At 42.5% G+C, this 26,316-nt stretch overlaps 2 protein-coding genes across 3 annotated transcripts; one reads left to right on the top strand and one right to left on the bottom strand.

Moving 5' to 3' along the window:
• Positions 1-13,283: 13,283 nt before the first annotated feature.
• On the bottom strand, positions 13,284-17,310 carry MCAT (malonyl-CoA-acyl carrier protein transacylase). The gene is made up of 4 exons (XM_041464324.1): positions 16,361-17,310; positions 16,176-16,263; positions 15,696-15,913; positions 13,284-15,416 (listed from the first exon to the last, which is right to left on the bottom strand). Exons 1-4 carry the CDS (start codon positions 16,802-16,804, stop codon positions 14,994-14,996), a joined length of 1,173 nt encoding a protein of 390 aa, XP_041320258.1. The 5' UTR covers positions 16,805-17,310; the 3' UTR covers positions 13,284-14,993.
• A 119-nt stretch (positions 17,311-17,429) lies between these two features.
• Positions 17,430-25,903, top strand: TSPO (translocator protein). 2 transcript variants are annotated; one of them, XM_041464325.1, is made up of 4 exons: positions 17,430-18,278; positions 22,682-22,882; positions 24,589-24,727; positions 25,519-25,903. In XM_041464325.1, exons 1-4 carry the CDS (start codon positions 18,262-18,264, stop codon positions 25,693-25,695), a joined length of 534 nt encoding a protein of 177 aa, XP_041320259.1. In that variant the 5' UTR covers positions 17,430-18,261; the 3' UTR covers positions 25,696-25,903. The 2 variants fall into 2 exon arrangements, with proteins under 2 accessions (XP_041320259.1, XP_041320260.1); XM_041464326.1 differs by lacking the exon at positions 17,430-18,278 and adding an exon at positions 18,762-18,781.
• Positions 25,904-26,316: the final 413 nt, after the last annotated feature.

Here is a 26,316-nt window from a genome sequence, read left to right as displayed (position 1 = left end):
GGATCGCCGCCGTGAGTGGCCGGCGCGGGGGGCGCGGGGAGCCCCCTCTGCTGACGCTGCTGTGTGCCCGCGACGCGGCGGGGACTGCGGGCCCAGGTGAGCGGCGGAGTCCCGGCGGGACACGGGCGGCGCCTTTCCGCGGGGGGAGCGGGTGGAACCCGGCCGGGCTCTCCGGGCAGACCCAGACTGCACTCCCGGGTCGCCGGGGAGTGCTGAGGGCTGCTGGCGGTGCCGGGACCCGCCGCCTCACCTGCGCGCCCGGCCTCGCGGCGTGCCCCGGGACGTTTCACGGGCAGCACCTCCGCATCTTCGGCTCCGGGAGGCGGGATCGATGCTCTGTTACAAACGCGGCGGGCGGGGATGGACGCTGTGCCCGCGGACGGGGAAGCGTCCGGCCCCGGCTGCTCAGCCCCGGCAGGGACCTGTGTCCCTCCGAAGGATGCTGCGAGCACCCGTGCGCTTTGTACTCAGCTACGGTGTTCTAAGCAAATGAAGAGCGGAGTGCGTGTACTTTCACTCTTAGCAAAGCAGGAAATAAGCCCTCAAAAGAAGTCCAAGATATGTAGCAAAATATGCCAGAGTTAAACATAAAATATCCCTGAATAACTCATTTACTATATCTGTGTACGTTTAAAACGGTGCTGTTGATAAACGGGAATGATCTGCAACAGCAGTGATGAATACAAAAATCTGTTCAGCAGTGTATACTCAGTACTTAGCAGTAATGTTTAAGTCATTTCACAAGGAGTGATTTCATCAGCGTAGTGAGTTCTGTGATTAAACAGATTTTGAGATGTTCAAGTGGAAAGTATTAGCCTGAGATTGCTTTTCAAGGCCATAGCAGAAAGACAGACACATGTATAACAGGAAGACAGAGTAGATTCCATTGTCATTTTCTGTCACAGGTACATGGACAAAGTTATTTTGAACTAAAATATTGTGGGCACATTAATTTATTTTTTTTTCATTTAATGCATGTCAGCTGAATGAGAGTTGGCAGTGAGTATAATGAAGAAGAAAATCAGTTTTATGTAAAATGTTTGATATCTTTTGCTGTAAAAATGTCACCTCTGTAGAGACACAATCTCTCTGAAAAAAAAAAAAGAAATTTAACAAAATTGCCTACTTCTCCTGTTTGGTAGGTGTCTGTGGTAGTTATTTTTTAATGATTTCTGTATCAATAAGCCATTGACTATAAGATCATTTAGAGCAGACTAAAAAAAATGGAATGTACTCAGCTTCTGCAGGGTAACAGCCTGCTGGGTAAAGCAAGAGCTGGTGGGAGTAGAATAGGAACTGTGAGCTTGACCCAATACAGGAAATCTAAGTAAAACTCTAAACAGCATGGCATTTTAATTCTCTATACTAATGTTCAGAACAAGGACAACATCAATACTGACATAAATTTGAGTTCTTTTACTCACAGTCACACTGTTCTTGCATACTAACAGTTTCTCTCACTTTCCCAGTGTGGCAGCAGTAACTGGGATTCCAGAGGCATCTGTAGAAGATGCCACCAAAGGTCTTAGAAGATGATTAGTTTTCTGACTGAAAATCCAGTAAAGTGTCCCTAAATGGGACAGGCTGGAGGTGCAAGGTGACAGTGTGGGTGCTGTGCTGTGCAGTGCTCAGTGGACCAGGTGAGGGAAAAAGCAGCCCATAGCTCTCCCAAGTGTGCCAGCTTTTTAATATTATGAATTACCAGGTTTAAATTAAAAATGTTATTTGGTCCATTAAAGCTCAGCATCTGCCTCAGTATTTTTATAGGTTATGACCTTAGTGACCAGCATCCTTGAATTCTACATTTAATATCAAGGCATGAATCCCATAATCCATTTGCTGAGGATGCAAGCAGGTTCACTGCAGGTACTTTACCCTCCAAGTGCATGAAGAGGTTGAACAAGGTCTCTAAAGTACATCAGATTTTAATTTTTAATTTCATTGAACACATCTTAAAATTAAGACTCAGATTTTACTATGTAACTGTATTAATAATTGTGAGTTTTGCACAGACTTTTTGATAACTTTTCAATAGTAATTTTTCTGTCTGCATAGTTTATTTTAGGAGCTTTCAAAAATACAAAAATCTAAGACAAAATTTTGGAGTAAATGTGAACAAAGAAACATTTTTCCATTCACAGATTATTGAACCATATATATTGTCATACCTCCAACAATTTGGTCATGCAATTCAATAATCAATTTTAAGCAAGTTCTTATTTCTTATATAAGAATCTTGAGCTTTTGGTGAGACAGAGAAGTACAAAGGGAAGAAGATGTTTTGAAAAGGAAATGTCAATGTTAGGGCAGAATCTGACTCAATCTAAACCTTAACTTCTTATCAGCAAGTAGATATCCCTGAGATAGGTGGTGCTGTCACAAAAAAAAAAAACAAAAAACCCAGAACAGAGATGTGTGTGTGGTTTTGGGTTTTTTGATTAGAATAGTTTCACTGTGGTATCAATATATTCTTATCGTCGGTGTTCTTAGTTCTTCGCATGAAACCTCTTGGGAACTGAATGTGTTCATTTTGATAGAAGCAGACACCCCTTGTTTCTTTTTCAGTTTAGAAGCCATTGAAATAGGTTTGTGAGCACTGAAGGAATCCATAGACTCTTTAAGGAAAATGATACTTTATAGGCTTATCAAATGATGGCTTTTTAATGCAGACATAACTGTGCTATTTACTCTTTAAGGTGGAAATCTCTTGTTCTCTACAGTCACAATCCCTGTCACAGTCAGGACTGGTGCTCTCTGACTGCTCTAACAGACAACATGCTGATGATAAATAAAAAACTTGAAGTTCTTGAAGTTTTGACTCAATCAGAGCCCCTTAAACATTTTCAGTGGAGTCTGAAATACAAAATATCTGTACGTGCTCTTTGCTGTAAAAGGTTTCTTCCATTTAAAGTCTGCTGTATGCATTTCTTTTGCTATTGAGGTTACAGAACTTGCTTAGGAATACATTTTTTATGTTTAAATATAATCAAATGCTTAATTCCTATTTTGTTTTGAGGTAAGAAAACGTCTGTTACATTCCCAGTGGAGGCATGTTATCATACTAACTTACTGAGCATAAAACCAAAAATGAAGTAAAATGTAAGAAGTACAGTGTGTATTTTTAAGATTTGCAAAGTGTCCCTTAATAGCTGTTTGAGGCAATATTAAGAAGTGTTTTGTGTAAACAGTCTCCAAGGTCATTGATGTTAGGCTGACTGAGAACATGGTAGGAGACAAAGAATTAATTTATCTTTGCTCCTTGACGTAATACTGATTTAAGAGTTCATCTAGCACCCTGGGTTAACTTAACGTGCAAAAAATGAGTAATGATGACTTAACGTCTCATCTTTCTAAGAGAAACTCAGGTTGCTGATGGTTGCATTGCAACATTTTGCCCTGAGCTGTGGTGGCTCCAAAGGCAGGTGCCCCTGTGAGGGAGGGCAGGGATCTCTTGGTGCCCATGGGCTGTGCGCTGCCTATTGCACACAGCGTCTGGCCTGCAAGGGAAGAGGGCCAGAAGTCGAGGGCAACTGCTGCTCGTTGACAGAGGTCACAGGAGAGCCTAAAGAAAATCAAACAAAAAAATGCCCGAGAATTTAAAGTCTATATTCCTGTATGCCAAATATTGCTGTTTCTCTGGAACCTTAACTAGCTCTAAATCTTCAGTCACTATGTCAGAGACTTGTCCTTGTAAAATAGCACAGAGATTTGTGCTTGCAGCCATGAGGATGATGTCATGTTTTGAAAGAGGTGGCTATGGATTGAAGATATATTTTGTTTGCATGGGCAGCTGGTAGAATCTGAAGCAGTTTGAGATAGGTGTTGATACTGTGGGGGTAAAGGATGAAGGTCCTGTCTGTCAATCCATATTTATGTAGGCAGGTGCTGGGAATTTTGAGCCTGAGCACTGGAATTAGATTATCAGTAGTGGTTTTCTGTTTTCATAACCAGTTTTAAAACATAGTAAATAATATATTGTTATAGATTTATTGTGTCACATCGGCATAAAATTTGTAAGGCTGTATGCATAAGACAAAGTGCACATAAACTGCATTGATAAGTTATAAAATACATAAGAATAATATATAAACTATAACTAATGCATTCGGTGCATTGTACTAAAGAATCATTGTGCCCGTCTTAAAATCTGTTAACACAGCAAATCTAATTTAACTGACTACAAGTAAATTTCAGATCCTTTTGTTTTCTGCAACTCACCTGCTGGCTTGCCTGGTTTAGTGATGTTTCTTTTTCAAGAAGATTTTCTGTTCTGGTTTGGTAGATTAAAAAACACCCTCACATGTAAAACCAACCTGACTATGCAAAGTAAAGACATCGTCAACATAATCTTCCTACTGAAGATGCTTCATTATTTAATCAGTCTTGTGTTCATAAATTGTCATAATTTCCATCATATAATTAGGCATTTGGAGAGCTGTTTTTAAAATTTGGATCTAGACCTCTTTTCATCAGAAGATTAAGTATGTTTTTGACTTGAAATACATTATTTATTCTGCTGAAGGCATTTTACCATTGAAACTAAGCTTTAAGCATGCTCAGTCAAAGCTTTACAGGGAAGCTTGAGCTTTTTTGATCTGGTTGCTTGTTTGGAAATGATCTCTGTTGCTGTCATGGGGTCATGCCAATGCCTCCTCAGAGGTGTTGTGAGGTGGACACTTACTCTCTGAATCACAAGCAATTACTCACAAACATGTACAACCTCTTTGGTCTCTGTAAACCAAAATCAGTTTGCCTTTTCTTCCTGTATAAATGAGAGAAAGAAGGGAAGGGTGAGATGGGTGGTAGAAGATTAACACATCCTGCTGTGGAGAACGATACATGCTCCTTTTGATCAGTTCTGCACAGATCCAGACCTGAGGAACACAACAGTGTTCCATATTAGTGTAGCTTTTGTGTGCATTTCTATATTATACCTATACATCCAGATTTTTTAAATGATGACAGAAATCAGTAAATGGCCTCAAGACAGATAATTCTCAAGAAGATAATTGCTAAGCTTTGCTCTGAAACTAAATTAGACCCATCCTGTACACCTTCAAGACAGTGACCCTCCCAGACTACCTTTGCCTCAGTACTGCCCATCCTGTAAAATACATTTGAGCATCCCTCCTTGCTGGATGGGCCTTGCATTGAGACAGCTTGGTGAGCAAAGCCAACATACAAGGCTGCAGCTGAGCTGTGGAGAGCATGACCCAACAACTATTTTTTAGCCTGTGGGAGGAAGGTATTATCATGGTAACAGGTGTGAGGTAGCATATGTTGCACTTTGGGCTTTTGTTGTGGCACTGTATGGTTTATTTACATGTCTGAGTTCTGTACTGTGTTGACTTATTATAGGTCTTTTTCAGGACACAGTTTTCGTCTCACACAGATATAGACATTTCCGTTGTATGGCCCTGTGAATGTGAAACTAGCACTGAGTCTAGAAATGAAGAAGAAAAAAAAGAGAAAAAGAAAATACTTTTTTTTTTAGTATTTTTTCCCTCACTATGTCGTTGTGAAAGCTAAAAATAGTAATACATGTGCAGGAGACAGCTGACCTTTATGCTTGGTCTTACTACATTTTATCCATTATAGCACTTGTTTTACTAGATAACTTCTAACAACTTTCTGAACTGTGAAGAAACACAATTAATACGTTTCCATTTGTACCCATTGGTACAGGCCACAGGAGTACACCACTACATCCCTAGATGTTTACTTTGTATGTGTGAGCCAAACAGTTGGGTTGTTAAACCTCCAAAAGTGCAGCACTGCGTACTTTGACTGTTTCTCTATGCAGGCTACTGAGATTAACTGCATCTGGAGAACTGACACTTTAAATGTCCAACTGAGCACTTCAGCATCCCTGAGATCCTCCAAACCCTGCTCTGCCGTTCCCAGTTTCCCATTCATGGATCTAAGGATGCCTTGGAGCTCCTGCCCAAGCTCTGGTGGAGTTCTCAAACCAGGAGCTGCCCTGGGTCACCCAGTCCATACTGCAATAGTGTCACATTGGACCTTGCATCAGAAAGGGACAGGGATACACTTGTGGGAACGTGATCAGCCCTTGGCCACCGCTACACCCAGTAACCCACTGGTCTAGATATTGCCCTGGGAAATGAAAGATCTGTTCAAGTACCTGCTCCAGTGAATATGGAATGATTTAATGGGATACAGCTTCATTCTGGTGTGTGTATGAAGCCTTGGCACCTGATTCAGAGCTACAAAGCCCTAGGGGTGACTGGGTATCTGGAAATCAGGTATGGTGCTGGAATGCAGAAAGTTCCTCTATGGGCATCACCCTTTTTTCCCCTGATTTTTTCTTTTTTGGATGGAAGAGAGAGACACACAGCAATACATAAAGGAAGCATTTAAAACGGGACAGGGCATCTTTTGAAGCAAGTACAGCACCTAAAACTACTGTCTCTTCTAAAAAAGTATTATCTGAATTAAAAGAGCCTTTTAGCTCACCTAATAAAATACATTCAGATAGGTGGAAGTAAGGCTGTGGTATTTCCCCTTAAAAAGAGGGTTGGGTCACACAACTCCCTCAAAACCAGTGCAGTAAAATTCAGAAGACCTGATCCCAGCTTCTCTTTGTCATGGCCAAACTACACAGCTTTTCAGAACTTTCAGAACTCTGGATATATTTGAAACCCTAGATTCTAAACATCTTTGTAAGTAAAGCAGAAATGCTTGTAGCATAGAAGGAAAAAAATCCAGAAGATGAAACTACAAACTGTATAAAACACATAATATCTGCCAGCTGACACTGGTCTGTAACATGCTTTTCTCCAGCCACATTAAACACCCCTGTCCACTGTAAGAGGATCCTATGCTTCTGTAAACCAAGTCTATTTTCATTTAGTTAGTATCACATTTAGTATCACATTTTTGTGAGTTTCCTTATGCAGTAATGTATACACACTAGTTATGAATAATTTTGCTTTGTGGAAAATGTAAACTTCATCTAAATATTCAAAGAAGATCACAAAGGCCCTAACTTCATCCCAAGTGTAAAATTTAAAGTTTTTGCATGACTGCAGCAATGTAGCAAACCAAATTCATACCAAGCAGCATTATGACATTACCTTTTGCATGGTTTAGTTTAATTTCTGAGAATATTTTATTTGCATTTTATTCATTTCACCTGCTGAGAGTGTGTTTAAAATGAGAAAGAAATTGAGGCAGCAGAACTTCCCTTTGTCGCTGTCCAGGATCACTCCATCAACAAAAGAGATCATTTTTTTAATGACAGCGCAAGAAAGGAAAGAAACCATAAAAAAGCTAGCCAAACCCAATGCCAGATAAAACCAGAGCATTTCCAGAAGGTTGTAATTAAGTTCCTCATCAGGCAGAGCCTTCCGCTACAGCAAGTGTCCAAGGACATGTGTAATTGGAATAATCCCCACCTGTAGCTCTGATGTTGTTTCCCTTGATAAACCAAATAAAACAATCCTAATGACTACAAAAACATCAGCTCTGCTCTCCAAACACTGCTCTGTGTTACACAAATTCTTGCAATATTAACACAAGACACATGTGCTGAAACCTGTTAAATTTTGCCATTGATTTTGTGGTACTGGTTGTGAATAAATTTCCCATTGTACAAGCAGGCAGCTTGACTGATTTTACTGGTTCCAGCTGTCTGCTCCTTCATGTGGAAAGTTATTAATGGGTTTAAATCTTTCTTATATTTTATTTATATGGTGAGTTGCTTGTAATTTCCATGGGGCTAGCATCCAGCTGAAGAAGATGTGTAAATTTGGACCTGAATTAGACTTAGGAAGACCTGTTCAAGTTTGTTTTAGGTACTTTGCTGCCTGGGGTTCTCCATGGGTTAGAGTGATTTAATGCCAGGCAGGTTGTTGCAAACAATGTAGGAAAGCATATTGTACTAAGTGAAACTACTGAGAAGCTATACTTATCTACACTAGTTATATTTATCGAGATTTTCCAATTTCTGGATTGTTTTGAGCCATTATAAAGTAGCAGCGATCTAAATGCTGCATGTTTGAATTGCAAGACATCTGCTGGGTCACTGAAACTTTCCTTTGACTACTCTTAAAATAGTAGTCTTAGAAACACTCGTGTTCTGGCTGGAGAAGTAAAAAGAGTAAGAGCGCTTTAAACAATTTCCACCTAAACTAAAAAGACCATTCATAACATGAAGCCCTAAGGTTGTCTTTCATGACTTGTTGCAGAGTAAGATGTCTCAAATCAGGAGAGCCCACAGGCACTTTGTCCTCTCCAGCTACCCCAATGGAGCACCAGAAGAGGAAACCTACAGTAACCTCCAAACAATTCCAGACACCACACAGCAAATGGAGCTTGATATCAGGTATCATACTACATTAATACTCCTTCTGTCCTCTCCAAGCGCAAAGTGCCAGACTTCCAGAAAACTGCTAAGCCAACTAATCACAGTGCATACTACTGGAAATGGAATAGATGCAAGTGTAGATAACCTGTGGTGCTTAACACTGACTGTGCAAGATTATGCTGCATTAAATGTCTTTAAGTTTTTATCTTGCACAGGGGCACAGATATGGCTCTTTACTAGAGACCCACCTGTTACAGCAAGCAGCTGAAGAAGCCATTTTTACATAATTCTCCAGGCGCCACTTACAACAAACTAGTAGTTCTGTCTTGGGTTTTTCTTAATCCCATACATACATTTTTTCCTTTCTCCCCCGTCTGTGAAAATTCCTTTATGTGGTTTTCCTGGTTTTTTTTCCCGGCTTTTTGTAGGTGGACTGACCAAGCCCAAGGATTTTTTTTCAGCAGACTCTAGAATTAAGCTTTTAAGCCTACTTACTATTTAGCAGATCTGGAAAACAGATCTCAGCAGAAATGCAAATTAAAATAAAAATGTATATTCATATTATTTGTCTACCAGAACAAAATCACGTGTCTAAGAGAAGCTACATCTAGTGCGAAATTTTCATCAGGAAAGCATAACCGGTTTTTAGCATCAACATGTACCACAGATGTTGTTCAAGTTTCTGTATATCCCAAGACCACCCTAAAAGCATTAAGGTTTTGGTCAGTTTGTACCTGGGCACCACCCAGTAGCTGGAGACCCACACTGCACAGTGGAACACACATTGGAGTAAATCTGTTGGATGTCAAAGCCAACATTTTTGTAAGATGAAATATCTTGAAAGGTTTGAAGTAAAGGCAGTTTCAATATTTTGACTTGGTGGGGAAGGGAGCAGGACAATCAAAAACCCCCAGAGAGAATCCCATTGTCTTATATAAAGAAATGAAACACCTAAATAATCAACATGTTTTTTCAAAAGTGCCAAATATGCAGCTTCTTATGAAAACATCAAAACACTTCATGAATGGGCATAAAATACTTAATCAATAAACCCATAAATAATGGGAAACAAACCTCCTGTAACATTTCAGTTTTACATTCCCAGTTTAGCCCAGCTGTTGGGGGAATTACATTACCTGACTTTTACAGAGTGCTTCTAGAAAATTGCTTTTGCAAAGTTCTCCTCTAATGTGTACATTCTGACTGCTTTGCAGCTCAGCTACTCAGGTTGGCCATCAGCTGGCCCTGATCGGGGATGAATTTAACAGGAGGTACCACAGGACATTAGAAGAAACACTGCTTCACCTGGCACAAGTGTAAGTTATCTTATTGGCAGATCCTTTTAATAATCATGTTAGACAAGAATGTTTCTGTACACAAAATAAAAAATTTATTGCTGCTACTGCTGCCTCATACAGAACATAGAAAAGCAAAGCAGCTTGTTTTACAAGGAAAAGCTTTGTAATAACGTAAAGTGTAAGTTGTTTCAACAAACTACAGCCATTTAAAGCCGAAAGACTTAAATAGTGTCTTGCTGTTTCAAATTCCTCAGAGGCACAGTAACTTTAGACACAATTTTAAGCACAACTGGGTGATGAGAGACCTGCAGCCCTGTGTGAGATTAACATGTTACTGCATGTGCAACAACTTACCCATGCACATCCAAGAAAACATGGCTGGAGCTAGTTTGAACGGCCTTTTATCTGCTGTGAGCTGAAGGGTTGTCCTGCATAGTTAACTGACGTGCAGCAGCATCCTGACATGAGACACTCAGCTGTGTCTGAAGCCCCAGGTACTCTACCTTATTTTCTCCTTGCTTCTGGGAGGGGATGGTCACTCATTGCAGACCTACCAGAATGCAGTCAATTACAGCTGTGTAACATAACCTGTAAATATATCTGTATATAACATTTGTACACATCTTCTATCTCAGCAAAGCTGGATTCACACTCCAGAGAGAGCCTGTAGCATTACTGTGTCAGTCTTGTATTGCTGTCCTGATTCATCAGACATAAACATCTCTCACCTCATCTCTGACTCCCTCTGCATTTCTGCAGCAGAACTGGATCCTGCTCTTGGGCTTACACTGACGTCCCACATGGGCATTCTTTTAGTTTCCTTGCACCTTCTTTTTGCTGCTTGTTATTTCTAATTACCAACCCCTTTTTTCCCACAGACTTGCAGGCTTCCTGTCAGGTGCCTCTGCCAGAAGCTGGTGCCCGCAGCCTTGCTTGTTGCTGCCTTTTGGTGGGCCATGAATTATGGACTGTAGAATCAGCACACAGAATTACCACAGGAGGTCATTGCTGGGCACTGACCAACATCACTAACACCCCAGTGGTGGCAGCTGGTTTGTTTTTCAAATTTACACTGATAAAAATCTCTTTAATATTTAAACCTAGGCGAGTGCTGGGTCACTGCTGTTTCATATCTTTTTTAAAGAAAAAACTTTTAAAATAAGGAGGTTGTTGCTGGATAACTGCCTGACTTGCTAGTTTTGAAATGTGACTCCAGGCAATTAGAAAGTCTGTCTTTTTTGTGTTTATTTTAATGCAACATAAAGTGTCTATTTCCTATAAATGAGTTTGTTAGATTGTGGATGTGAGGAAAACTGAAGGCATGCTGGCCATCCTTTAAATGTTAACACTGTAAAAGCAATAGTAAAGATTAAAACCATGATACTTTTTTAAAATTAAATTGTTGCTTCAAAGCTTTTGCAGTGTTGTCTGCTTTATTTTCCAAGACTGCTATCAAACATAAATGGCAGTATCTTCTTCCCCTTTTCAAAGTAAAACTAGGAGCTGCCCAGAACAAAACCCCAAGAATTGATGGATTTCGAGAAGGGATTTTCTCAGAGGATGCATGTCTTTTTGCGAGGCACGTGCTTGGGGACAATAGAAGTCTGAGTGGAACATGAGCACAACTTACAGGATGAAGATGGCCGAGATGTCACCCTCCTGGACTCCATGGGTGGCCATTAGGGCACAGCTGAGTTTTTCCTCTCTCAGCATCTCCCATTTGTGCCTGGTTATCCTCTCTGTATCTGAGTGCATCTTCTCTTTTTGCTGTTGAAGCTGGTTTTCAGTATCCAGCTATAGACTCTCTCAGTGAGAGAAAATGAAAGTGCAGCTCTGTGGTTTGGATATTCCCCTCAGCACAGGGGATGCCTGCTTTTTCCCTGACAAGCAACTCCTACCCTCAGCGTATTTTTAAAACAGGAGAATACAATATTCAATGGATTTGTGATCTAAGCACTCTTCAGAGAAGTTGGAGTGTCAAGTTCGAGTCTCTGCTGTAAATCAGACAAGGAATTTAAACCCCTCTTTAGTGAAGACAAATGCCAAATCAAGCCAAATTTAAGCATGTTGAGGAACATGCTTCCTCTCTTTAATGAATGGTGCCTAAATCCCATTATGATGCTAACTGCTCATCTCAAAAAATGTTTCTGGGAAAAAAAAAAATGAAGCTTCACTAGACTATTTCATTTGACCATTTTATGCAAAGGATTTTGAATTATCTTTGAATGACTTGAAATGCAGAGCAAAAGGAAAGCAGGCAAAGAAGGAATATAAAGGGTGATGGCTCCAGCATACCCCAGAAATTCAAGCAGAAGCAGCCGCAGCAGCATATATTCCAGTGTCACATTATTCCAAAATGCTCTCAAGGTGATGTGCCCTTCAGCAGCAGGTAGGCAAGTTTTTTCTAGAAAAGCACAGTTCACATACCTGCAACTGGAGTCACACACAGGCCAGAAGCAGGTCCACATAGCCAAGAAAACAGACTAAAGTTTTGTCAGTGACTACTCCATTGAGCTCTATAATAGCAGTGTGATAGAAAAATATGTTAAAGTTATTCTTTAGTAAAGGGTAAAATTTAACATCAGTAGGGTCTAATAAATTCCTATGCATTTATTAGATATGCCTCATATTCATATGTAATAAAAGTACCAGCTGTGAAAAAACTGACTCTTCCCAGCTGAATCATTTTAATTCTACCAAGTAATTATTTCTAGATAGATAACCTTTATGCACAGGGGAGCAATGATGAATGGAAGACTCTTCACTGCCTATTTCATCCAAGAGGTCTGTGGGGTGATTCTCCTTTTTCCCACTCTTGTGTTGAATTACAAGAGAGGAGAATTTCATCATCCACCATGTATGGAGCAAAACACAGTCTCAAGGAATACAAAATTCAGTCTCAGCAAAGAAACAAGTGAAACACAAAGCAAATGGCATCCAAAGCCACAGCAATCAGCACTAACTGGAGTAGCAGGGAGCACTCAGTGCCAGGCTCTTCTTTCACCTGTGGAGCACAGTTAGTTAATCCTTTAGTCACAGCCCCACAGTGACTCAGGGGACCCAACATTAATTCTGTTTTTTTTCACTGCACACTTCCTGATATGTGACAGCATTTACAGCACTTGATTTTCTTCCACATCCTGTTATGCTTGTTCATAGGCGAAGGAGCCACACTGGTTTCTCACCTCTCAAACATTCAGTTTCCAGAAGCAGAGGGGATAGAGAAGCAAGAGCAAGATCCAGGATTCGTAATTACTTGGGCACTCTCTGCCTAGGCACAGGCAATGTTACAGCGCATGTGAGGGGAGGCTGTGCTGACAGGCAGAACACACAATAAAGCCCTGAACACTCTCCATACAGAGGTACAAACACCTCCATGACACTGCCTCTGCTCCTAAGAATTGCAACATCAGCACAAGAACATGATTCCCTCTGGCTTCTGGTTTTGGAGAAAGTAAGTTGACTGAGGAGCAGCCTCGGCTCAACCACTGCACAGAAAAAAAGCAAACACCCAACAGTGGTGACGGGTCCTTCTTCCCACTAATTAAACAAGACCCACAACACTGGAATGCTCTTATGATACAGATTTCCCTTCAGCATTCTTCAGCTGACAAAAGCGCAAAGGTTATCAATGGTTTGCAAACAAGAGATTTCTAGCATGGATTTCCCAAAGAGTTTTAATTCCTAGCAAAGTGTACAACAAAATGGAATGAGGGGGGAAGAAAAGAAAAAAAAAATTATGGCAGGAACACTACAAATAGAAAACAGGTCTCCAACATTTCCTCAGAAAGGTTAAATAATTAAAAAGAAAGTCTAGAACTTTCAAAGCACTAAAATTAGTGCCACCAACATACCACGCTCAGTTTCAGCTATCGTAAAAGCTGGTTTGAAGGTCATCAACATTGCATTTGGTCCTACATGGTGCAGTCAGAAACTTCTAACACAGGACAATCCAGTGTTTAATAATGTGAATGGGATTTAGTTGCAATATTCTAACCAATAATTCTAACTGAAGATTTTGGTATGCTTTTCTGAATAATTAACACCTTACCTCTAACACAGGAACCTTCACTGAAATAATTTTCTTTACAGTTTTTCCAACCTTTGATCATCAGCCTCTAGCAGTTGAATGGTGAAGCTGAAAAACTCTGCAGTACTTTACTAATTGTTACTGTTTACACATGCTGAAAGTGGAATTTGTACTGTGAGGGCAGGCACAGCTGCCAGCTGCAGTCCACAAAAGAACTATTTAATAATACAGCCCACTTAGCAATGATAAGAGCCAGTGTTTTTAATTCACTCTCCCTGTCATAAATGTGAAATTACAGAATGATTGGTACTGTAATTGGAAGTTCTCCTGCATTTCATAATAATTATTGAAGACACTGTCAGTCATTTGATTTAAGTAATATATCCCAATTTTTTTTCTATATATCTGTTAAATACAGCATTAAAATACCAAAATAAAAAATACACACTGGGTAATGGGAAGCTCTTTCCAGGAGGGTTTGGGACAGCTCATCATTTTGCTCTCCAGCTCATCATTTCCTGCTGCCAGGAAATGTACATAATATTTTGTAAAGCTTTTTTTCCCAGTGAACATTTCTTGTGTAACTTAGCACAACCAGTGTGGCATTGGACAACTGGAGGGAAAGTTACTTCCATCCACATGTGGACAGAGTCAATAATGATGCACCCCAAAGCATTAAAAATAGCAAGAAAAGCTTCAGTTTATTTATAGTTTAATGTTAAGAAAATAATGTTTCTAGTAACATCATCTGCCTCACTCAGCTGCTACCTGGCAATGTGGACACAAAGTGAAAGAACTTTACATAGATGAACACCCCACAAGCCAGATGAGTAAGAATACAGGAACACCAACACACTGAAAGCCCTCCCAACAAATGGCTCCTCTAAATGCACCCTCCAGCCCAGAGCAGAGCCCTCCACAACCTGAAGCCAACAACCCCTGCATTCCTGCAGATCCCTGCACTGGACAGCCAAGGCTACCAACCAGAACCTGAATCCACACCCAAAAATCTCCCCGAAAAAACAACCAAACAAAACCAAACAACAACAACAACAAAACCACCCAAGAGGGAAAGTTGCTTGCAGGATTGAGGCCAAACAGTGCTACTTGGCCTGTTCGTTGACAGCTTTGCAGTCTTGACACATATGGAAGAGCCAAACTTTGCTCTCCCCTTTCCACACCTGAGGAACTCAAAGGAAAATGTTCATTGCAATTATGCACATAGTGAGTGCTCTTTACATCATGAGAAGCCATGAATGTTTAAGACTTCCTCATTTGGGAGCACAAAGTTTTAAATCAGAAAAAAACTGAGTTGTGTGGATTTTTCTCAAAACATTATTTAAGTCTCCACTGCTTCATCATCTTCCAGAGCATCTACATGTTTATATTGTTTCCATGCCTTTAAATTACATTGTTTGAGAATGGCTCCTAGTTGATTCCCGGGCCCCACTTCATATGTGTAAGGAAATTCTGTTCCTTGCTTTCTTTCGTACACTGAATGCATGGTCTGCTCCCACAGAACAGGTGACACCACCTGCTTCACTAACAGCTTCTGAATGTGCTTTGAGTGCATGTACTTTTTGCCATCGACATTGGAATACACACAGAGCAGCGGTTTCTGAATTTCAATTGATTTTAGGACTTCAGCCAGTGGCTCTACTGCTGGTTCCATAAGTCTGGTATGAAAAGCCCCACTGACTGGAAGCATTTTTGTACGTTTAAAATAATATTTTCGGGCATTCTCCTGCAAAAACTCCAAAGCCTATAAAAGAAAGAGAGAAGTGAGTCTTGCACAACAAAGGTTTTCTCAGTCACCCCACAAGAATCACCTCATCAGACTTACTGTGATACAGGGATTCCCTTTATCAGTTGTTCCCTACCCAACAACTGAATGCATGCTGGAAAAAAACCCCCCACAGATCAAATACTTTTGTCTGGACAAACTAAGGCCATACGTAACACCCACACAGAAGTGCAAAGTAAGTTTTTAAAAAGTGAAATGCTCAGTTCAACGGAAGGAGTAGTTACTCTGAAGCAATACCTGTAAGTGTCCTGCAATGACTCTGCTGTCTGGAAACAAATAGTTTGAAACTGTGCACACGGGGTTCTCTATACCCAGCGATTCACAGTGTTTACGGGCTTCCAGGCAGGCAAATTTGTAATTTGCCTCTCGCCGGCCGACAACCGAGAGCATTCCACTGGGGACAGCTTCTGACGCCTTTTGCATGGCTTCGGCGCGCACTTTCACCGCGTACAGCGCTACGGAGAGAAACAGAGATGCTGCGTAAATATGAGCGTGGGCACCTGCGCGCAAGAAAGGGCAGTTGTTCACTCGTTGTGAAACGTCAATGCTTTTAATGCCGTATTACACACGTTAAAGCAAACAGCCGAAGTAAAATTTATCCTCTAATTAAAAATAAAAGCAGGAGGGACACAGTGATAATAACAGGCAACACTTTGGAAACAGCACGGGCCCGGGCTGGGAGATCCTAGCAGGGAGTTCCGCATGTCCCCCAGGCACCTTCGGCAAAGCCCAGGGCTCCAGCGAAGACCAGGGCCGCGAACTCCCCCACGCTGTAGCCGGCGGCCGCCACGCAGCGCTCCACGACCTGCGGGGACACAGAGCCGAGCACTGCCTCAGCAGCACCGCGGGGCAGGCCCGAGGGGCCAGCGCCCCGACCCCCCACGCCCAACGCGGCCCCTCACTTCAGGCTGCAGGTGGTTGAGCTTCTCCACGGCGGCCAGGGAGGCGACGAACACGGCGGGCTGGCAGTGCTGGGTGCGGTCCAGCGCGTCCCGCGGCCCCTCCAGGCAGAGGGAGAGCAGGTCGTAGCCCAGCACCTTCTCGGCCAGGCGGTACATGTCCCGCACGCCGGGATACTGCTGCAGCCCGCGGCACATCCCCACGAACTGGCTGCCCTGGCCGGGGAAGAGCAGCACCGTGCCCTCCCGGGGGCACCGCCGCTCCCGCCTCGCCGCCGCCGCGCCCGGCTCCTCGGCCTCCACCGAGCTCTGCAGGAGGTCGCTCAGGGTCGCCGCCCGGTCCCCAGCGCCGGGGCGGGAGCTGCCCCACCGCCGCGCAGCGCCGCGGAGGCCGCCGCGCCCGCTGCAGCCACCAAGCCGCCATGGCGCCGCGGCCCAGCCGCCCATGTCCGCCGCCCGGGAACGGGCGTTGCCACGGGAACGGGGCGGCCCCCCCCGGCAGCCGCTGCCGGGCCGGGCGCCGGCAAAGGGGACGGGAAGAGAGGGAGAGAGGGAGGGAGAGAGGGAGGGAGGGAGGGAACGAGGGAGATCGGTCGGGCCGCCCCGGCGCTCGCCGCCCTCAGCCTCGCGAGCCGCCCTGGGCCCGACCCGCGCCAGGCGCCTCCGCCCGCCCAGCACCGAAAGCCCGCCCCGGAGCGTGCAGCCCCAGGGGCGGTGCTTGGCTGTCCGGGCAGAGCCGGAGCGACTGGCGGCAGCAGCAGCGCGGCACGGGAGGAGGTAACGCCGGCCCTGCCCGCGGCACGGCTCGGGACGGGACGGGACGGGACGGGACGGGACGCTGCTCACCAGAGGGGCCTCCCGCCCCCGCGAGGGTCCTGGCGCTCCCGGAGCGCTGCCGCCGCCGGGACCCCGCCGCGCCCCGGGCTCCCTCGGCTCCCCCGCGGGTCGGCGGAGAGGATTGAGGGAGCGATCCCGCTTCCTGCTTCTGGCGACAGCCCCGTGTCGGCCAGCCGGGATCCCCCGGGCAGGACGGGAGCTACGATGCCGGATGGAGACGGGCGGGGCGGGCCCCGCTCACGGGCGGACAGGTCTTGGGCAAACACTCATGGCTTTTCCGTGCTGGCGTTTAGCATGGAAAGTGCTTTAAAATAAACAAACCAAACCACCAAGCTATGAAGCTTGTTCTTAATTTTGATCCGGCACACGAGCTTTTCAGTGGTTCAGCTTTTCAGACACCGCAGAAGGGCAGAACCTGTTCCTCTGGTCTCACCGCGCACATTCGCTCTCGACACTCGGGAGAAGTTTTCACGCTGCTATTTAACTAAAGGTGTATCTTCCTTCACTGTCGCCGAGGAACATTTCTTTAAGGGTGAAAGAAAGGGCTTTGGTTTTCAATTCCGAGTTTTTCAGTGATACTTATAAGTCAGCCCAAAATGCACTGTGATATAATAGGAGCGTTCAACGCCAAGATTAATTTTTTTTTTAAAGCGAAAGTTGGCGTGCCGGAGTTTGCAATTGTGTAACGACTTTGCATGAAGGAAAGGTTGTGAAACAGTATCAGGCATTGAGTCAGAGCAGCTCAGTAAAACAGACTGTTAAGTACGGCTTGGGAGAAGGAAAATGTGTCATAATAGCAGGAAATTATGTTGATTTTTTATTTTTCTCACTTTTCTATTCTCTGTGCTATTTTGTAAGATGATTTCTTCCATTTGTGTCAGCCTCTAGGTAAAATATCTGGAAGTGAGCTGCTCAAGTTAGCTGAAATGTATGGGCAGTAACATAGGAGATATATGACATATATGTGACCATATCCCAACCCGTGGCTGCCTCTACCTGTAACAAGCATCAATGAGAAGAGATTGAGAGTAAATGACAAATTCTCCCGGCAAAAATCTTGCTCCAGTATGCACTTCAGTTCCCTGTATGTGAATAAACCATAGATTTATTTGCACAACTTGTGCTCTGCCATGTTGAAATCTCACTGGGGAGTGAGATTTTTTTGTTTTCATCTGTACACTTTGCATTATAGTCTTCAATAAATACAATATTTAAAAAAATTATAAATACATATTATAAACATATATTATACACTTATTATATATTTATATTCTATTTCTATCCTATAACATTTATTGTTTGAAGTGTCTCTATTACTTGAGATTAGATAGCCTGCTTTTTTTTTGTGGTAGCTGTATTTTTTTGTCATAGGCTGTGATATAAATTTGATTTTAGTGTTGCAACTTCCCAAGAATTAAACCCACAACACACATAAATAGTTTATCAATATAAATTATGTTGTCTTTAATTTTTCAGACAGCTATCTTGGGAAGAAGCCTTCTTCCAGGGGAAAATTTGCATGGTGCCTCTCAGACCTGGGCAGAGCCTTATTTGCCCTTAAAAAAAATGTATGGTAGAGGATGAGAGGTAGAGTATCTGTCTTGGGGACCCCCTTCCATGGTATGGTCCCAGCTTTGTCAGTCTGTCTCCAAACACTGGGCACTGGGAACCCCCAGGGCTGCCAGGGTGATTTAGCCCTGCTGGGAGATGTGTTTTTAATGCAATTTTTAAGCCACAGGTGATTGGGTAGCCAGTCCCAAGCTGCACAGAATGGAACTAATCAGAAGTTTTATCAGCACAGGGCTATAAGAAAATGGGATGAAAGCAGTTCTCCTTTCCTACCTTCTTTCTCCTTCCTGCTGACAGAATGCCCAGAGGAGGGAAAGGCACCTGTCTTTCAGAGACCTCCTCAAGGCAAGGAAGTGCTTCAGTTCATTTTCATCAGGCTGAAGCAACCCAGCTGCTCTGTCATGATATATCTAACCCCACCTACAGAGCAGCCTATCCCTTTCTTTGGATGCACAGTATTTTTTTCCAGAAAGAGGAAAGCTTCTGGTAGTTTTTTCTTCATGTTATGCCACCATAGAAAAACAGCAGAGAGAAGTCCATTAGGCAGCAAGTTTAACTACTGCAGTTTTTTTCCCCTTTATTTCTCCTTTTACTTTATGTAGCTGGAACTAACTTTGGGCAAGTCAGATATTTTGAATACCTAGAATAATTACTCTAATATGTATGTAAAGCAAAGAAGCCCTCACTACACTGCTGCAACTGCCTGATGTCACACTAGGGCTAAACAGAAAAGGGGCAGCATGATGAAGAATATGTTGCAGGGCAGAGATACGAAGTGGAAAAGAAGTAAACAAGTTAAGTGTGTATGAGAAGAAAATATTTCCAACCTTAATGGTTCTTAGAGGCAGATATCTGCTGGGTACATTGCAGATATCATTCACAGACATCCAGCATTCTTCAGTATGAAAATAAGGGTGCAAGAATATTGTGCAACACACCCTGGAGCTGGGATATGATTGGGAAAGTAGTTATTTTTTCTAGGTTGAGTAATGCTGCTGCAGCCAGTGGGGCTGTGTTAGCAAGTCTGTGGTGTTTAAGTTCTCACCGATTCATTTCAGATCATCAGCTGTACACTGAAAGGAAGGCAGGGCTGATGAACCTCTGTGCTCACATTACCTTTAGAAAATGTACAGGGTGTTCTGTAAACATTGCACAGCTCTTTTACTGCACAGGTAAACAAAGACTGAAGCACTGGCCAGTGCACTGACTCTCCAGTGCATCTTGCCTTTTACTCATTCTCTTGCTAAAGACTTACATCAGGTAACCAGACACAGACAGACGTGGCTTCTTCCATGCTACTTTCTGAGTTGCCTGTGCTTTTTTATGGAAAGTTGGTACCAGTATTTAATTTATTGGGAATGAAAACATAGAAACTCCCACTGCTAATGGACAGCTGTGGTCTTGCTGCCAGCACACTTTGCTGCATGGTTTCATTCCTCCTTTTCCTTGCAAGATAGAGTATTTATTCACTAATTTATTCACTATTTATATTCACTATTTATTTATTCACTAATGACTGCCACAGAGCAGTATTGTTTCAATTTTATAGTACTTAGCACTTTTAGCTTACAGAACACTTTCAGACTTTGTTCCCTGGGAGGAAGTTGACAGAACCCCTGACAAAGTCTGTTGCTGAACGCTGTGAAGAGACCACCCTTATATTGTTAACATCCAAATAAATGATTAAAGCCCTTTGGGTTCTTGCTTATCACTTTTGAAAAAATAGTATTTGGCAGCCACTCTGGAGTTGCATGTATCACAGCATGTGTAGAAAGCTAAGCCTGGCCTCCCTGTAGGCAAAGCAAAAGAGTTAAAAATTAGTGAGATCTTATTAACTTTCAAATTCTAACTTAACCTTTGGGAATTACTCATCTGAAGGCAGCTAAAGAGAATCATTGTGCTCGGCGCTCTTGTTCCCATCACACCTTGTTGCTCCTACACATGGCACTTGCTTCACATTCCAGTAAAAGCAGAGACTTTCACACTGTCAGTGGGGATGACAAATAGTGCACACAGCAGCGCAGCCTGCTTCCTTGGGAAATAACAGCACAGATCTAAGTGCAGGAGAACAGGGGAACTCTGCTCTACTTAAGATGCTTCCTCATAAGTGGAATCCACTAGGCAGAAGTATGGCAGCAATGAGCCTGCAGATTTTTCCTCCCTCCCTTGTCCATCCCCCACCTAAGACCCAGTTGGTCCTATCACAGCAGATTACCACATTGTCGTCCCCTTCCTCCTTCTCCCCAGCCTCAGTTCTGAATCCTTCCCTGTTTGTCTCTTTTCACCCATTCAGTCTTTTGTTCAGTTTTTGACCTTGACTTGTGTCTCTGATGGCTTCGTCTGCTGCCTTTTTTGTGTATATTTCTATTCATTGCATATTTCTATTCATTCTCCCCCCAAGCCCAGGCCTACCTGCCCTTTCTCAACCTGTGTGCCTTTCCAGTCTCTCCATGCTCAGTTTGCCTTCAAAACTCTGCTCTGCTTCTATCATCAGGATTTCTCTCCATCCCATGCAACCTGCATTGTGGTTCCAGCCATTGAAATCTCACATTAAATCTGTGTGGGCAGAGCCCTGAGTGCAGGGACAAAAACCATAATGGAAAGACCTTTCTTGCTGCCCAAGCTTACCCTGATCTCCAAACAGAAATTCACCAGGTCAGAGCTGTGACAATGCAACCTCATCTGTGCCATATCCTCTCGGTTTAAGCACATCTGTCACAAGTAGGATTTCCTCTTCCCCACTTCCTGCCTCCTCATCCCAGCAGTCATGGCTAAAGCAACAGAAGCTTTGAAATCCAGGGAAACATAACAGCCAAGACAGTATGAATATGGCACTTTTCTCTGACAAGCTTCTGAAATGCTCATTGATCTAAAACTTTATTTTCTCTCCTGTGCCTTCTGCAGTTGCTCTTTCCTCACTGCTGCAGTCTCTCATAATCTCTCTACTGCATAACAGATGAACAGGAATTGGGTGTATTTGCCGACTATATATGTGAAAAAATATCTTTCAGTTCTGCCCTTTTTATTTATTGTAGCTCTAATGTTTACATTTCAGTAAACTAAGCACAGCTCTTCTGTAGCATTTGGCCTTTGGCCAGAAAATCTGCAATGAAGCTTTTTCCTTCTTGCTTACTTGATGGTTTTCCTGCTGCCTGTGCCCTAACTAAAGCAGCATGGCCCAGCAGAGCAAAGCATTACTTAGCCCTACTTCTGTAGGCAAATTTAATAGGCTTGGCAGCTACAATTGCTGCAACCGATTGAATGCTTCATGAGGGAGCCAAAGGTGTACTCCCCATGTATCCAGATCACCTTCCTTGTTTAGCAAAACATCAGTTAAGTACTTACCTTCTCATTGTCCTCCCTGGTGTTTGTGTTCCAAGGCAGCTTCTCAAGTGTCTGCTACTATTCACATCCTTCTGGCTCCCACTGAGCATCCTGCAGACGACATCTCACATTATTTTGCTTGAGCACAGGAAAGCACATGCTCTTTTTTTCCTTGGCTCTCCCACTTCAATAAGGGAATGGGCTTTTTGATGAATACAGAAATACACACTTCATACTGCATTTATTTATTTTCCAAGTGGAGTTCATATAACATCAAACTGCTTATTTCTCTGCCATACTTATTGGTGAGGATATTTCTGTAGGTAAAATTCAGTAATCTTCATGCACTTAGCTGAGAGAGAAGTAAAGGCCTCACTTCCCTCTGGCTCCCCCCTCCCCAGGGACAGATTCCTTTACAGGTACAGGTAAGATTACGGTACAAGATCCATTAATTTCAGCTTCAGTCTCTCTCAGTGACAACACTAGGCTGTGGATCAGATCTGACATGCCTATTTTTAAAATCCGTTAGAAATGGAAACTTTTGCAGTTGCATTTTAAGTGTTCTCTACCAATCAGTGTTTGGTTTTATTTCAGGTTCACTGTCTCAATGGAAGTGGTACCAGCCTGGGCCCCAGCAGTAGGTTTCACACTCCTGCCACATGCAGGAGGATTTTTAGGAAGCAGTATAACCAAAAGGGAAATCCCAACATGGTATCAAACTCTACAGAAGCCATCCTGGTGTCCACCTAACTGGGTGTTTGCTCCTGTTTGGGGAACTCTCTATACATCTATGGGGTATGTTTTTCACATTGTATTAAGGCACTGGCCTGACCTCTAAGTTCCATCTGGTATAATGCTGGACCAGAGGATATGACTGTACTCCTGTGGCTGTATGTTTGTCAGAAACTGTGTCAACCTGCCTCTTTAACAGGTAAAAACTTGTTTTGGGAGTCATGTGTGGGTTTGATAGGACATTTTGTATGCAGAAGTATCTGCATCAAAAGCAGGAGCTTGAAAAGCTGCCATTAATTTGCTTTCCTCATTCATTCTGAGGGGAAGACCTGCCAAGCTGGAAACAGCAGAGCAAGGCAGCACTGGGATTTCTTCTAAGCATATTCTTCAGTAGTTTCAAGAAAATTTAAAAAAAGGGGTGGGGGAAATTAGGACATAACTGATCTAACAGAGCTTAATAATGGAATGGATGAAACTGAATGCTAGACTGGCACTCCCATGTTCGCTCATTTTGGTTTCATTTTCTTTCCAGAAAAGCTTTGTAATTTTTATAGCCTCATGTCCTATCCCTTCCCACCAGACTTCTCTTTTCCTTCTCCTCATACAGATTGTACTTTTAAACTTATTTAAGTAGAATACTTTTGTATTTGAGGAGTTAACATTTGAATGAGATCATTACTGATCTGTGAATAAAAATATGCCTTTTATCAAGGAGAAGAGAGGTGGGTGGCTTTCCCAACTTCCTGCAAGTTGATTGCAGAATCTGTAACCCTGTGTCTGGACTCCTCACCACAAAGCTGGGTAGCAGGTTAAATACTTTAAAGTCCAGATTGTGACAGTTTATAACTTATTTTGGTAGTAGCAGAATCAGTGTATCCTAAGGTGGATGGTCTTGCTTATGTGTTATACATTCAGCCCAATGAAAAGATCATACTCACTACCAGCCTTCCCTAATCCACCATGTACACACATTCCTTGAATGACCAAGACATTTCATTCCTCCAGAGTCTCTTAAATAAAGCAACAAATAACTAACAGCAAGATTTAATAAGCTTACCTGTCTTTCTTGACACAGCTTCATAGATTTGTACATCACAGTATTGGTCTGAAGTTGAAGTCAGGTGTATGAACAAGTTGAAGTCCACACTGTGCTTTGGAAATCACTTAGGAAACTGAAGGTTCTAATGCTTAACCTGCCCCAACTTTATTCTGTTTTTATTATTCTCTGCAATCAAACTGCCAAAATAGCAAAGCTGCATTGTTCAGTCCCTGTGAAAGTAATGAAAGTGACCAAAGGGTTCTTCCTGCTCCCCATACTGAACTTTGCTTTGGGATCCCACTCAATACCATTCATTTTTTTTAATGGTAATTGATTTCTTACATCTACTTAAAAACTGGGGTTGGATTTATTTTAAAAAAATCTTTAAAGCACCATGTCCCAATATAAAAACAAAGTTTCTTCACCGTTTGCATCTTAGACTTGTTTCCATTTCAACACAGTATTCTTTTTAAAAACAAATGCAGTAGGTTATCTGCTTCTATGCACTTTAAAGTAGGAATTCTGGCATGATTGAAATTTTTCTCTCTCCATGTTGTTATCCAGAGCAGCTGATCAAGCCTGTGCTGTCAGTTACTTTGCCGAGTAGGACTTAGATCTCTCAATCTTCCAAGTTAATCTAGACTCTGGCACTGAACTTATTTCATGGATCAAGAATGTGTGGTAGCTTTAAACAGTGTAGTGAATGACACATCCCTTTTGCTTTCTGCAGATATGGCTCCTACCTTGTGTGGAAGGAACTGGGGGGCTTCAATGAAAAGTCAGTGGTTCCTCTGGGTCTGTATGCAGGGAACCTGGCATTAAACTGGGCATGGACTCCAATATTTTTTGGAGCTCACAAAATGGGATGGGTAAGTGGAACACTTAAGGTATTAGCATGAAAGGTCTGTGTCATCATCTTTTCTCCCTGAAAATGGGCCTGAATACAAAACATGGCTTGCAGAACTTTTCTAAAATTCTCCTTAATGCATGCCAGCAGCGACCTGAGAGAATTTACAGAACTAGACCATCCTTAAATTGATAAGATTTCAAGCAGCTCTCTGCCAGCCTTTGATAAGAGCTTTGTGTGACTATAAAACAAACATTTATACCTTATTGCAATTCCTAGGTTTCTCTGGCAAACAGCAGTGATAAGCAGCTTATTACATTTTTCAGGTGATCAACACCCCTTTTAGAAAAGATTCATTTTCTGCAGCTCTCTGAAGAGAAACCACTCAATTCTCAAAATAAGAATTGGTAATACAAAAAATAAAATAGCAGTACATGCAATGCTCTAACAGAGAAAGACTCTGCAATCCATCACAGATTCATTCACATCTCATCTCTTCAGGTGACATGAACAAACTGGACAGGTTTGCTTGCTCCAATTTACTCTGGGAAGTGTCTCACTGCCCACTAAAGAGGGTATGGGTGAGAGAGACTTCATTCTCCCTCTCTGCTCCTAGCTGTAATGCCCTTTCTTGTATGGTTTTAGACTCAAAGTGGTTTGTAACTCAGCAGAAATCTATAATCTTTTTCTGCTGGCTGGTTTTCTGAGAAGGATTTAACACACAGAGGGATAGAATAGGTGCCAGAGCTAGGGGGAAAGTACACATAGGAAATACAACAAGTAAAACAACACTAATCACCTTCTGTGTTTCAGGGGTTGGTGACTCTCCTGCTTACAACTGGTACAGCAACAGCTACCACTGCTTCCTGGTACAACATCAACAAAACAGCAGCTTATTTGATGGTTCCTTATTTAGCTTGGCTAAGCTTGGCTTCTGCACTCAATTATCAGATCTGGAAGGACAATCGCAACAAGAAAGACTCTGAATAAGCAGTTTTCAGCCAAAACTATATTTTTTCCACAATAATTTTTTATATAAAGTTATGGCCTTAGTTTAGTTTTAGCTGAACTACTTCTGCCCTAACTTTGGTATTTACAAGTTGACAAAACAAATACAATTTTACTATGCAAGCCACAAAGGGGTGTATGCCTGACTGGGTTTTATAGCAAACTAAAAGAAAGTCTTGATTGAAAAGTGGTAAGTGCCATATTCCAGTATTATATGTTACATGACAACAGCATTGTAACCATTACCAGAAGAAAGCAGGGACTCAAACTTCCTTATGTTCAGAGGAAGAAATCCAACCACACACTAACAGTTCCAGAACGGTGTTCCTAACAGTGACAGGGATGATTGTGGCCTGAATCTTTCATATTTACCACTAGGCATAGTGCTTTTATGCTATGTCTCACTACAGCCACAGATATTTGTCTTCTGGCCACTATACTCTGAAAATGTTTAAGACAAGCTCTTTTTAACAATTTGTGCCTTCCCACTTGGAAGAACTGTACGTGCATTCAGCTAAATGCATTAAACTACATGTAAACTTAATAACGTTGTTCCTTGTTCCTTGCTGGTATTGTTTTAAATTGTTTTGAGCAGAAAAACAC

The sequence above is a fragment of the Pyrgilauda ruficollis genome, unplaced genomic scaffold (genome assembly GCF_017590135.1).
Source record: "Pyrgilauda ruficollis isolate IOZ18807 unplaced genomic scaffold, ASM1759013v1 scaffold179, whole genome shotgun sequence".
In the NCBI taxonomy this organism is placed as follows: Eukaryota; Metazoa; Chordata; class Aves; order Passeriformes; family Passeridae; genus Pyrgilauda; species Pyrgilauda ruficollis.
Note: the sequence above shows the minus strand (reverse complement) of the source record. Positions and strands in the feature narration are given on the sequence as shown.